At 40.7% G+C, this 13,651-nt stretch overlaps 1 protein-coding gene across 3 annotated transcripts in view; it reads right to left on the reverse strand.

Moving 5' to 3' along the window:
• Window positions 1-13,638, reverse strand: part of mthfd1a (methylenetetrahydrofolate dehydrogenase (NADP+ dependent) 1a, methenyltetrahydrofolate cyclohydrolase, formyltetrahydrofolate synthetase) — a 28,366-nt gene extending 14,728 nt beyond the window's left edge. For 2 of the 3 annotated variants that reach the window (XM_062467558.1, XM_062467559.1), the window contains exons 1-5: window positions 13,442-13,638; window positions 12,534-12,618; window positions 12,152-12,211; window positions 11,930-11,983; window positions 490-626 (exon numbers count right to left, since the gene is read on the reverse strand). In XM_062467558.1, the coding sequence (XP_062323542.1) occupies window positions 490-626; window positions 11,930-11,983; window positions 12,152-12,211; window positions 12,534-12,618; window positions 13,442-13,542 (437 nt within the window). In that variant the 5' untranslated portion in view covers window positions 13,543-13,638. The remainder of the gene's footprint in view (window positions 1-489; window positions 627-11,929; window positions 11,984-12,151; window positions 12,212-12,533; window positions 12,619-13,441) is intronic. The other variant, XM_062467556.1, reaches the window with a different exon arrangement.
• Window positions 13,639-13,651: the final 13 nt, after the last annotated feature.

Consider the following 13,651-nt stretch of genomic DNA (forward strand, 5'->3'; position numbering starts at 1 on the left):
TATGTTTTGTGTTTGAGTGCAAGAACGTACGAGTAGTTGTGTGTATTTGCAACTGTTGGTTGGTGGGTGATGGGTGGGTGGGTGAGTTCATATATTAGATGATACATTTCTCATATTTTTTGCTTCAGTCAAAACATAACCTTATCTTTTAAGACTACTAGACTCATCTTTTACAACATCTACAACCTCCACACCGACTGACACATTTATTGGGTCATTACAACCTCACAGGGGTCAGCAGAATTGATGGAAGTCCAACCCTGAGGCAACTAAGCTCTTGTTCATAAATAAATATATCCCTGTCAGTCACAACCACCCACATAAACAGTACTTCTGCAAGCTAACTACTAATCAACTAAGCCGCCTTTGTGAAGAGGTTTGGTATTGCTGTAGCCAAATAGTTTACAGTCCAATCAACATTTAAAAGAGAATATAAGATGACTTGACGAAAAATACGCTTTGTGGAACACCTCTATCAGAGCTACTCACCCGTCAACATCTTTCTCCGGTGCTACAGCGTTGGTTACCTTCTCTGTGTCTATGGGGTGGACAGAGTCCAAGGGTAACTGGACGATGAGGCCATGTACGGCAGGGTTTTCGTTGACAGCCACGATACTACGTAGAACCTGTTTCAACCGAGGGTGCAGTCAGTGAAAGACCAATGACATTTTGTAACTATTTATGCAGTTGAGATGGACATTGTGGATGTATTAAGGGTATTACGGTAAAGAAGGCCTATGTGGATAAAAATAACAATAATAACTAGAGAGGGTACAATTTCTGGGGAAATGGTAGGGTGTGCTTGCGTCGGTTGCACAGGGGTCCGTTTTTGAATGACATTTTTACAACTGATATTTCTGTATATTTTATATAAAAATGCATACTTATTATTTATAAAGATTACATAGATTTAAAAGCATTTTTTTTGCTGCTCATTTACAACTGAAAATACGAGTGAAGTGTAGAATGAAATAGATGTCTTCTCATTTCCCCTGCAAGAGGCAGCCTCATCGTTGAATTCAAACAGTACCATCTGCTAACTGAAAATATGCCCCCCAAAACGTAAATAAGCTTGACATTTATTTAGTGGAAAATCGCTCATTCATAAAAAGCTCACTGGTAGCGATCATTGTCAGTAACAACGCAAAATGCGATATAGCCCTGTGTGGAGAAGCTGCCCCGGTAAATTGTACTACTACGGTACAGTACTAGACTACTGCTGTGTTCGTCTTGGTAGCGATTGCGTTGGTTGAATTGGATTTAACGTTCCGTTGTACGGTTTAGGCTGAAATTAATTATTTTCGTGAACAGATTGACAACGTTTAGGCTGTGGCAATGAAGTTCAGGTTAGTAGTTAGATAGACTTTTGATTTAAGTAAGGGGAGTGCCGAACATGTTCTGTCGCCGTTTGACTTCCTAAACAGCTGTGTACTGTAGATGTTTTTGTAGTGTGTCTCGCGTAAGCTACAGCGTTGCAGTGAGCTACACTGGTTTGAAAACACAGGTAATGGTAATTTCACCAACAAATAGTTTACTAATGTCAGAATAAATCCTACAACGAAAATGTATATGTGAGGAATGTTTATTTTAACGATTGAAAACAGATACATCATAGACCACTGTAGTATGTGTTTCCCGGGCAACACAGGCTAACGTCATGATGCTAATACTTCAGTGAAATAGTAGACTACTGTTTCCGAAAGTAGATGTACTTCCTTAATAATATCAGCTTATATTGTACATTACACATCACAATTGTGTGTCATATCACAAAGTAAAATGAGTAAATAGTTATCACCCTGGCCTCTTTGCTTGTGGCGTTTCTGCAGCTGCCTTGCAGTAAAGCTATAGTTAGCCTAGCTATCCCCCAAGTTAACAGATGCGAAACGAATGTTCTGCCAAAGGTAGTCACGCGTGTTTTCGTGACGTTAGTGACGTTGGTAACGTCAGTAACGTCAGTAACGTCAGTAACGTTAGTAACGCCAGTGACTGTGGCTAGCAAATTAGCCACCGTTAGCTTCACTTTTCGCCACAAAAACTTAACTTGAGCCTAAACCATGCAACGGAACGTAAATTCCAGTAGAAGCAACTCAATCGCTACCAAGACGAAACTTTTGACACCTACGTCTATGTAGGCCAAATATTGACTGAGTTTTAGGGGGGCAAAAAGAAAAACAAATAATAATAATAACTAGAAACGTCTGTTCCTGCGAAACAGCAGTGAGAATGCTGAAAACCTGAATGGGGATAGCTGACCATGCTAAAAAAGCTGAAAATAGTGAAAATTTTGTAGAAAGTTATAAGCTGAAGCTTCAAAGCAACGGTATTTTTGAAAGGGGCTGGAGCAGCATTCCAACAATGATTTGAAAGGATTTACCATTACTTTTAAAGGGAGAATAATTTGCACAAAAACCTTAATATTTTAAAAAGTATAAAAGTGAGAAATGAGAAAATACCCGCAAGATGAAATGAATTTAAAAAATGTGTGAGTCACACAAAAAAGGCAGTGTGGAAGCTGAACTGCTGAAAGCTAACAGCTAAAATAGCCTACAATGCGGGAGAAGCTGAAAGCTGAACTGTTAAACAGAAGAAGAAGTAGGCTAGCTAGTCGTAACAAGAATATTATCGTTTTAACAGATGTGATGAAGAAAGTGTTTTGTCCGTCTCTTCATAAACGGAGTGACTAAGTTCAGTTGAGTTCTGGATTTTAATAAGTATTATCAATCTGCAGATTGGGACAACACCAGGCTTAGGTCTCAATCATGTCTCTCTCAGCTCTGAAAGCCGGAGGACCATCTTTTATAGGGCACAGGAATGTAAACATAGATAGTGACAGTCAGGCAGTAATGACGTTACAACAGTCTCAGAGGAAGAGATTCACAGCTCCCAACACATGACCACTCAGACTAGAGAGATCATAGTTGGCGCTCTCCTTGTAGTCATGACCAAGGACGTTTACCCAGTACTTTCTCCTGATCACGAACATCTATTAACCCTGACACATAGACACCATCTACTCTTACTAATAGCAAGCTTACATGAGAACATACTAACTAGTATCCAATGACTAGTTATATTGATTAGTGAATAATGTAAGCACACCGGAAATCGCAATTTCTTCCACAGATGAAATTATAGTTGGGATAGTATTAGCAGTAGCAGATGTAGCCTATGCGTTTACTCGGCTTTCTTAGTAGGATTCAATGTGTTGATGGAATGAAACATACAGCAGTAGAGCCGATACAGGAAGACACGGCGACACTGTTGCTGAAGGATGATGGTGCAAGTTTTGTCCGTGGAGCATACAACGATTAATAAAAAGAATCATGTAGACGCGCTTATTGTGTAATCGCATAACTAACTCGAAAAGGCTGTTCCTGAGAAACAGTGGTATTTTTACAGACTGTATTAACACCGTAGGCGTGAATAATGCATGCATAGTGATTTGTCGTCCATCTGTAGCCGAAGCTAAGCTATGAGAGGATTCAATGGGACACTTTCTATAGTAAGCCATATCTACTGCTTCAAATTGAAAACGGAGACCATCTTTTGATTAAAGACAAGTTCCTTAACCTCTGTTGTCAATATCGCCAATAAAAAGTAAATACTCTTCAGTTACGAAGCGTTTGTTTGTAGCTAGGTAACGAATATTATGTCTGCAAAAACGTATCTAGCTACCCAGCTAACACATGACGTTGCGGCAACGTTGCCAGTAAGTGCTCAGTTGGTAACCCGCGACGTTACCTTCTGGCAACGTCGTGGCAACGTCGTAGCTACGTTATAAAGGGAATGTTGCCAGTTGGTCCCATGGACAACGTTGCCGCGACGTTGTACCTTGGTCGGCTGGTTACGTTATTTTTAGACCCGTGGGCAACGTTGCCGCGACGTCGTACCTTGGTCGGCTGGTTACGTTATTTGTTGGTCCCCTGGACAACGTTGCCGCGACGTCGTACCTTGGTCGGCTGGTTACGTTATTTTTTGGTCCCCTGGACAACGTTCCCGCGATGTTGTACCTTGGTCGGCTGGTTACGTTATTTTTTGGTCCCCTGGACAACGTTGCCGCGACGTTGTACCTTGGTCGGCTGGTTACGTTATTTTTAGACCCGTGGGCAACGTTGCCGCGACGTCGTACCTTGGTCGGCTGGTTACGTTATTTGTTGGTCCCCTGGACAACGTTGCCGCGACGTCGTACCTTGGTCGGCTGGTTACGTTATTTCTTGGTCCCCTGGACAACGTTGCCGCGACGTTGTACCTTGGTCGGCTGGTTTCGTTATTTTTAGACCCGTGGGCAACGTTGCCGCGACGTCGTACCTTGGTCGGCTGGTTACGTTATTTGTTGGTCCCCTGGACAACGTTGCCGCGACGTCGTACCTTGGTCGGCTGGTTACGTTATTTTTTGGTCCCCTGGACAACGTGGCCGCGACGTTGTACCTTGGTCGGCTGGTTACGTTATTTTTTGGTCCCATGGACAACGTTGCCGCGACGTTGTACATTGGTCGGCTAATTACCTTATTTTTAGACCCGTGGACAACGTTGCCGCGACGTCGTACCTTGGTCGGCTGGTTACGTTATTTTTTGGTCCCGTGGACAACGTTGCCGAGACGTTGTACCTTGGTCGGCTGGATACATTAATTTTGGTACCATGGGTTAAGTTGCGGCTAAGTCGCTCTTTGGTCGCAGGACAACGGATCTCGAGTGCATATAGTGGTTTATCCAGAGATGGAGAGATCACACTGGACTGCTCTCAGTTCTGACACTTTTGCAATGTACCCATAGTCTACATGAATTTCAATCACACACAATATTAAATGTTGCACCCAGCACGTATAAATGTAGACAATGCATGTAATTCATGTGCAGCTCAGCCCCAGCATGTCATTGGTCATCAATTTTCTCATATGCAGAAACATAGCTTTAATAAATAAGACTGAATCTGGAATATAATTTAGTCTTTCATTCTTTACTATAAACATGTACAAAAGCAATCAATGTGTGATGTGTAACATGATTAAGCAAACATTCTTTGTATAGCACACCAAAGCTGTATGACACACAATGCAAATTTGTGCTCCAATAATTTTTGTGATAAAAAATTGTTAAATGTGACCAAAAGGTAAGCGACTCTTAAGAGTTTCATTTCCAAAGACAAGTCATCACAGAATATTACAATTCTTCCTTAGCAAACCTGCCCCTCAGTCTGCCCCTGAGCCCCTGCTCATGCCCATTTCAACGCATCGCTCAAATTGGGGTTTCAGAAGAGATTTTGCAGGGGTTCAACACCGTCTTGTACGCATTGGATTTCAACTGGAAATTAGCTACTTCAAAGGTGAGTTTCTTTACAGAAATATATAAACATATTTTAAGAAATTTGATGGGGCATACTTATACGTATATGTTTGAAATGTAGGCCATTTAGCCTGTTTATGTGCTATCAGATTCACATTGTTTACGTTAGGATTTCGATAGCTACAGTACAGTAGAGGTTAAACCCTCCAGAAAGTTATGTTGAAATACTGAAAATGCATAGGCCTACATGTTTTCAAAGTTTAGCTTCTCACAAATCACCCACAAAAGAATCTGTGAAAATAAACGTTCAGAACTGTTAAAAAACCTTGTCCCAAAATAGTTTATTTAGCCCGGAATTTTCAAAGACTGTGGAGCTAGCGTGGCTGATCACGTTTTAATCACAGCAATGGCGTCTATAAAAGTATCATGTCACTAATTTTTCCAATTTGTACATTACATCTTTTTTTGGATAAGTTTATTCGTTTTAACCTTTTAGATGCGCGAGTTTTAAATATTTCCGACGCTTCCACCAGTTATTTTTCCAAAACGGCAGCTAGGTTGCTTTAATTAGCTTCCGTTACCTAGCAACCTAGCATAATACTCGTAGCAATGCTACTACCTGCTAGTGTTACTTGTTAGCCTACTAATTGTAAATTTTGAAGCCATACTATAGCGTTTGTCATATAGTTTTTGTCTATCGGAAAACAGTCGGTTGGAATGTTCAGAATCACACATGTGCGACGCTACGATGTGGGGCCCTGCTTTCGAACGATCACATATGTGCAATGCTACTCCTTTTATATCAATATGCTATAACTATGTACATAAACTACATTCCATTTTCATTTCTGTACAGATTATCCTACCACCGTCACACGGCCTAGCACTGTGTCCCTGGGAAATGATGGTAAAGTAATGAATGACCGTTTAAAACAGTGACAATAATTGTATGAGCCATGGCAACCTAAAGGCTATGTTTTGAAGCAAAAGCATGACTTAAAACTTTTGCATCACCAGATTCCATACCCCTAGATGTCAACTCTGGTCTGGTGGAGGTGAACCAATTGGGGGCCCAGGAAAACAGCTGGCAGCCAGGCAAGTGCAAATATAAGACACTCAAAAAAATATATGCTTTGTATACAACCATTCAAGGTAACATTTGTTATTTACATAAATGTTACAGCTAATCTAGAAGAACCACAGTGTATGCCAATCATGCTAACTCTCGTAAACTTGTTTTACTTGTCTTTAATGACAGACACATTACAGGTTATGCTCCGGAAGATGGAGACATTGGAGGAGAACCAGCGAGAGGCTCTCCTATTCAGGCGACTACAGGGCAGACACACTGAAGAGGTGCCAGTGATGGACCTACAGGTGGCCCAAACACAGGCTGAACTCCAAGACGGCTTAAGCGAGGAGCGCCTTAAGGTGCTGGAGTTGCGAAAGAGAGTGGTAAGTGTTTGGAGATGCCATGAACTATGGCTTACACGCAGCGTTCAACGTTCACATTGGTGCTGACAATAAGTTCATGACTTCTAATTCCAGACGCTGTGATGAAGTGGAAGACGGGACTGGGAGAGAAAGCTGTGGAGCTCCTCATAGAGGAGACACTCAAACACAACCCGGCAGCCCGTTCAAAACAAGCCAGGTGAATGAATCATGATTGCAGCTTCCATATCCAACCTTTCACATGGCTATGTGACACAAATCTAGAATCACATGTTTTTTTGATGATGTATATTATTTTAGATGTGATTTTTTTATGACTTGTATAGCGCCTTTTTACACGTGCAATTATGTTGATAGAACACTAACGTATTTTGTGCTTCATTGTCAGGGCCAACAGACAGGACCTGTAGTGGGGACTGGCAGAAGATTTTAATTCACTGTTTGGCACTTTGTTTGAAATAAAATGACAATGTTACATGGAAATGCTGCCTTGTTTATGATTAGCTGGAGTTAGGCTACACATCACACAAACCTCCTAAAGTTGGCTACCATGTAGCCTATTATACAAGAACAAGTAGCATTTTGGGCAAATGAGGTCTGCATATGAACCGCCCCAATATAAGCAGTAGAATTGAGAAATATAGGTTACTTAGTTAACGTTGCAGTTACGGACTGGCAACGTCACAAAATTACGTTGCTAGGAGGTCGCGGTTACGGACTGGCAACGTCGGAAAATGACGTTGCTAGGAGGTCGCGGTTACAGACTGGCAACGTCGGAAAATTACGTTGCTAGGAGGTCGCGGTTACGGACTGGCAACGTCGGAAAATGACGTTGCTAGGAGGTCGCGGTTACAGACTGGCAACGTCGGAAAATGACGTTGCTAGGAGGTCGCGGTTACAGACTGGCAACGTCGGAAAATGACGTTGCTAGGAGGTCGCGGTTACGGACTGGCAACGTCGGAAAATGACGTTGCTAAGAGGTCGCGGTTACAGACTGGCAACGTCGGAAAAATAACGTTGCCACGACATCGCGGTTACGGACTGGCAACGTCACAAGATTACGTTGCGTCGCCAAAGACGTTGCGGCAACGTATGTTTGGTCATCGAGTGACGTTGCGGCAACGTAAGGGCAACGTAACTGTGTTAGCTGGGTATGTGACCTTGTTTCGCCGTATGATGACAGTCGTAGTGTCACTAGAATGGCCATAACAAAAGATCATATTTCAAATCTGTCTGCTGTTCTACATTGCCCACACAATTCAACTCTAACATGGCCTGTATCTTGTATCGAAAGTGCTCGAAAATTAGCTCGTCTAATGTATGGTGGACTGAGAACATATTTGTTAGTCAAAGCAGAGCGAGCGGATGTCGTGGGAGAATTCCTACTGTGTTAGATTTACTGCTTCAAATTGAAAACGGAGAAGATATTTAGAGTAAAGACAATTTACTTAACATCTGTGTTCAATATCGTCAATTAAAAGTAAAAACTTTCCAGTTACGAAGCGTTTGTTCATAGGATTAACGCCAGCTGCAGCAAACACATGCCCCAGCCCCGGTTTTTGGCTGTTCGTGACGGTCAGCTATGACAGTCTTGAGCCTCGATTTTTGCAGATTTCTGTAAAACTTGCTAAAATAAAAACGATCTAGCTAGATTATGTACACTTTAAGATCAATGTACATACCTTGTTTGGCCAATTTGGTCGATTGTGGAAAAAAGTCCAACCGTTCTTAGTTATGGAGAGCCATCGCGCTAGCTCGATTATACGAGAGAATAACCGAAATGTAGCTAGAATCCACACCTCACACAAGTTAACCGAGACGCAAAACTGTACGTCCAATCCAAAAAATAAGGATATTTTCCGAGACCCAAGACTCTGCCTAAACCAGAGATATTCTTTATATGTCTGTGCAGTCAGAAATACGACTGTACCTGCAGTTTCAAAAACGTGTTCCTTTTGCTTTCCTGGTGCGTGTTTGTTTGGTTGCCACGGTGATGGCGCAGCTGTGATGGCTAACGAGCTAGGCAGAGAGAAAAACGAACATTTACCTAGCATCCACACCTCAAACAAGTTGACCTAGACGCAAAACTATACGTCCAATCCAAAAAATAAGGATATTTTCCGAGACCCAAGACTCAGAAATACGACTCTACCGGCAGTTTCAAAATCTTGTTCTTTTTGCTTTCTCTGACGATTTTGTCACCAGATTTGCATTGGTCTCTATGGGGCGAGAGTTGGACTTTGTCTCGCTTTCGTGGGGCTCTGAACAAATGTGTACGTCTGTTGGATTCAACAGACAACTGTCTACGACCAGCACAAAATTAGCTATGTATTGATCCAAAAATGAAGCATGAAGAGCGAAAATTGTGGCAATGCTGTCAAACTAGAAATATTTTTTCAACGACATCCGAAGCTGCCCTCCACTCTAAGCGTTTCAGTCTGCACTCTAGGGATTCACGTACACACCCATGTAAATCTCAGAAACGGCTTGAAAAAGTCATGAAACATAATCAGTGATATTGAAAAAAGTTGAATAGATATCAAAAAGCTGAATTATTTAAAAATAGTTTAGGGTTTTGTCAACATTTTAAAGTTTAAATGGTGGCTCTAGCTGAAAGAGTGAGGAAGAAGAAGGATTTGGAAGTTGAAGAAGTTTAAAGAAGTTTGAGAGGATTTGAAAGAAAACTCCATTGGAAACCCATGTTAAAAATATTATGAATATTGATTTATATTAATTCAAGCATAAGAGGTACAAAGCTGAAAAGTCATAGCAGGAATGGCCTGAAACTGCTGAATGTTTTGATAGCTGAGCGGTTTTAATAGCTGAAGATTTGAAGGCGCTGAAACGTGCCACGGAAGAAATAGAATAAGAAGTTGAACTAGAAAAGGCATTTCCTGCTGAAAATGCGTTGGAATGCTGAAATCTGACATTTTTTTTTAAATGGCTGAAAATACAGAAATGAGAAAATACCCGCAAGCTGAAAGCTGAAATTGATTTTAAAAATGTGTGATTCACACAAAAGAGGGAGTGTGGAAGCTGAACTGCATCATCTAACAAAGCTAAGAGCTTAAATAGCCTACAATGCGGGAGCAGCTGAAAGCTGAACTGTTAAACAGAAGAAGTAGGCTAGCTAGTCATAACAAGAATATTATAGTTTTAACAGCTGAAATTATAGTTGGGGTAGTAATAGCTGTAGCCTATCATTGAGTGCGTTTACTCGGCTTTCTTAGTAGGATTCAATGTGTTGATGGAATGAAACATACAGCAGTAGGGCCGATACAGGAAGACACGGCGACACTTTGTTGCAGAAGGATGATGGTGCAAGTTTTGTCCGTGGAGCATACAACGATTAATAAAAAAGAATCATGTAGACGCGTTTATTGAGTAATCGCATAACTAATTACACATGTAAACGGAGTAATCGTATTATTGGCATAAACCCACAATTGCTAGTAATCGGGTTTCTCATGGTCAAGTAAACGTACCAATCACCTGTGTGAGAGAGGTGCGTGTCTGTCGTTACGGTGATGGTGCAGCTATGATTGCTAACGCGCTGTGGGCAGAGAATAAGAGAAATGTAGCTAGAATCCACACCTCAAACAAGATAACCTAGACGCAAAACTGTACGTCCAATCCCAAAAATAAGGATATTTTCCGAGACCCAAGTCTCTGCCGAAACCAGAGATATTCTTTATATGTCTGTGCAGTCAGAAATACGACTCTACCTGCAGTTTCAAAAACGTGTTCCTTCTGCTTTCCTGGTGCATGTTTGTTAGGTTGCCAGAGCGATGGAGCAGCTGTGATCGCTAACGAGCTGGGCAGAGAGAATAACTAATGTAGCTAGAATCCACACCTCAAACAAGTTAACCTATACGCAAAACTGTACGTCCAATCCAAAATATAAGGATATTTTCCAAGACCCAAGACTCTGCCGAAACCAGAGATATTCTTTATATGTCTGTGCGGTCAGAAATACAACTCTTGGCAGTTTCGAAAACGTGTACCCAATTCTGCTTTCATGGTGCGTGTCTGTTTGGTTGCCACGGTGATGGCGCAGCTGTGATGGCTAACGAGCTAGGCAGAGAGAAAAACGAACATTTACCTAGCATCCACACCTCAAACAAGTTGACCTAGACGCAAAACTACTCGTCCAATCATTAAAATTAGGATATTTTCCGAGACCCAAGAATCTGCCGAAACTAGAGATGTCCTTTATTTGTCTGTGCGGTCAGAAATATGTCTCTACCGGCAGTTTCGAAATCGTCTTCCTTCTTGCTTTCTCTGACGAATTTTACCCACCTCTCCATTGAAGTTAGTGAGAGAATTTGAAAGGCTGCTCTCGCTTCAAGGCTCATAGATGAAAATCTGTAAATGTGAGCTCTTTAGTTACATTTACTTTATTTAGTTGAATATCAGAAAAAGAGCAGCCAGCAGTGTGCCACTCTGCTTGCTGCTCATTCATAAAAATCAAGAAGGAGCAAACATTTTAATGTATTTCAAACTGTCATAATTCAAAATTGGCTGAACATTTGAAAAAGCTGAATCATTTGGGAATAGCTGAATGTCTTGTGCACATTTTAAAGGTTGAATGGTGTCTCTAGCTGAAAGTATGCTGAAGTAGTTACGTTTGAAAGAGGAGGAAGCTTTTTAATGATTTGAAAGGATTTACCATTACTTTTAATGGGAGAATAATTTGCACAAAAACCTTAATGTCTTAAAAAGTATAAAAGTGAGAAATACCATCATAGCCATAGCCAACATCTCCTGAAGGAGCTGAACGTTTTGATACAAAAATTGTAGGAATCGGTGGAAGTATGCAGAACTAGTTAAAGGCCAAAAAACGACGGAAGAACTAAGAAGTTGATATAATAATAATAATAAAGAGAAACAGGAAAGCAATAGTGAGAATGATTAACAGCATTCTCACAATAATAATATATATGTGAGAGAACAAAGGTTGTGCCCTTGCCGAAGGCAAAGCACACCCAATAATATATATGTGAGAGAACAAAGGTTGTGCCCTTGCCGAAGGCAAAGCACACCCAATTATCCAAAAACTATAGGCTAATCTGCTCATAAGACATCTGTATTGAGGGCAAGTTGTATCCAGAGCGACTGTAAGCGACTGTAAGTCGCTCTGGATACAACAATGTAAGTGATTCATTGAGATGGATACAGTTTAGGGACTCACCTCATCCTCTTTGGCAGTTTTAGGCAGCCTGACATGACTGGCACAGATTCCAATCTGCGAACATGGTGAGGGTGTGAAATTAAGCGTTAAAAGGATCTTCCACCTAGGCCTATACATATCCATTAACCATAGAAGAGGTTCAATAGGGGTTTGGCTTTCCTGTACCCTCCTGTATCTACACTATTTACAATCAGATAAGAAGCAAATAAGTGCTAATCTTACCTCGGCAGCAGCTTTTAGCTTCATGCTAATGTAGAGATTAGAGTCGTCTCGGTCTCCCACCTGGTTATAGTTAAACAAGTTTTTAACTTTTTATTCAACCTACCACCACAAGCAAGGTATGTAAGTCATGCTAAATGTAATTAAATGTAATTGTCTACTTCACTGGTAGATATAGCTTAAGCCAAATAGGTAGCATTTCAAAAGAATGTGTGGAAGGTGCAAGCAAACAATTTAATCTTTAATTAGCTTAGAATTTGATTAGTATATTCTCGTCTGCTAATGAAAACGTAAGGTTGTAGAAAAGCAAATAATCTTTTAGCTTTATCTGTAAAATAAGTTGGCATGAAAGCACTGTGTCAGAACCGTGAAAAAGGATACACACCTGTAACACCACCAGACCTGGTCGGAAACCAGGGAACTGTGTCCTCATCTTCTCCACATCCTTCTTCAACCTCTCTTTCACCAGCCTGTGTAGAGAGAAACAAACTCACTATAACTTAAAGACCCTTTCACACATTGTGGATGTACAGTAAAATGTCACAAATACAACAGATATACATTGTATTTTTTATGGCCTTTTATATTGTACACATTTCGCTATTCTTAATTGTCAGATGTCACTTTTTTTCCACGTGATAAAAACATATCTGAGGTCTACTTGGTTGGAGGCCAAACTGTAATGGACCCATTTGGTTTCCTGTGAGGGAATCCATATGCAAAACAAATACTAAAAGAGTTTACAATCATTTTAATGATTGAGAGGACACATTCAGCCTAAATTTGGCTCCTCAGTCTGACCTCTTTAAATGAAGAATCCATTGTAAAGACCATTGTTACTGTACATACTGCTACAGAAGACCTTTTTTAAATAAAATCTCTATGTATACAGTTAATTGTTTGTTGCAATGTTTGAATTGATTTACCAATACGTAATGTGATGTCCAATCTCATTATTCACATTCCCTGATTACGATTTCAGTCTTTGGAACTTAAACACAATATCATTTTTATATAGAAGTTTTCTTTTTTCTTTTTCCCTGCACAGTACATCTGAGTTGACAATAAACAAATGAAACTTGATTTTGACCTTCCATTCTAACTACTGTCTCTTTGCTACTTTTTGGAAAGGGATTTTTGTGAAACCATACCCTTTGGATTTGACCAAATACTATGTGACAGAACCATCTTTATATTGTATATTTTTACAGTACATATAATCATTGGAATATAACAAATAGTCTATATTTATATAACAAATTATTCCACACAGGACCAGAATGGAGCTCTCACTTAGAGGTCTTGTTGCCAGAGACAACAGTCGCTATGGTACGCCTCCCTTCTCGGCATACTGAGGCCCTTAGTCGAAGTGTGAAGGCGGCTAAGGAGAGCATGGCTGAAAACTGTTGAAACGCGCACGCACACTCACACACACACACACACACACACACAACACAAAACAGACTGACACACACACAACATGAAGTGACACACACAGTGAAC

This window comes from Osmerus eperlanus, chromosome 8 (assembly GCF_963692335.1).
Source record: "Osmerus eperlanus chromosome 8, fOsmEpe2.1, whole genome shotgun sequence".
NCBI lineage: Eukaryota > Metazoa > Chordata > Actinopteri > Osmeriformes > Osmeridae > Osmerus > Osmerus eperlanus.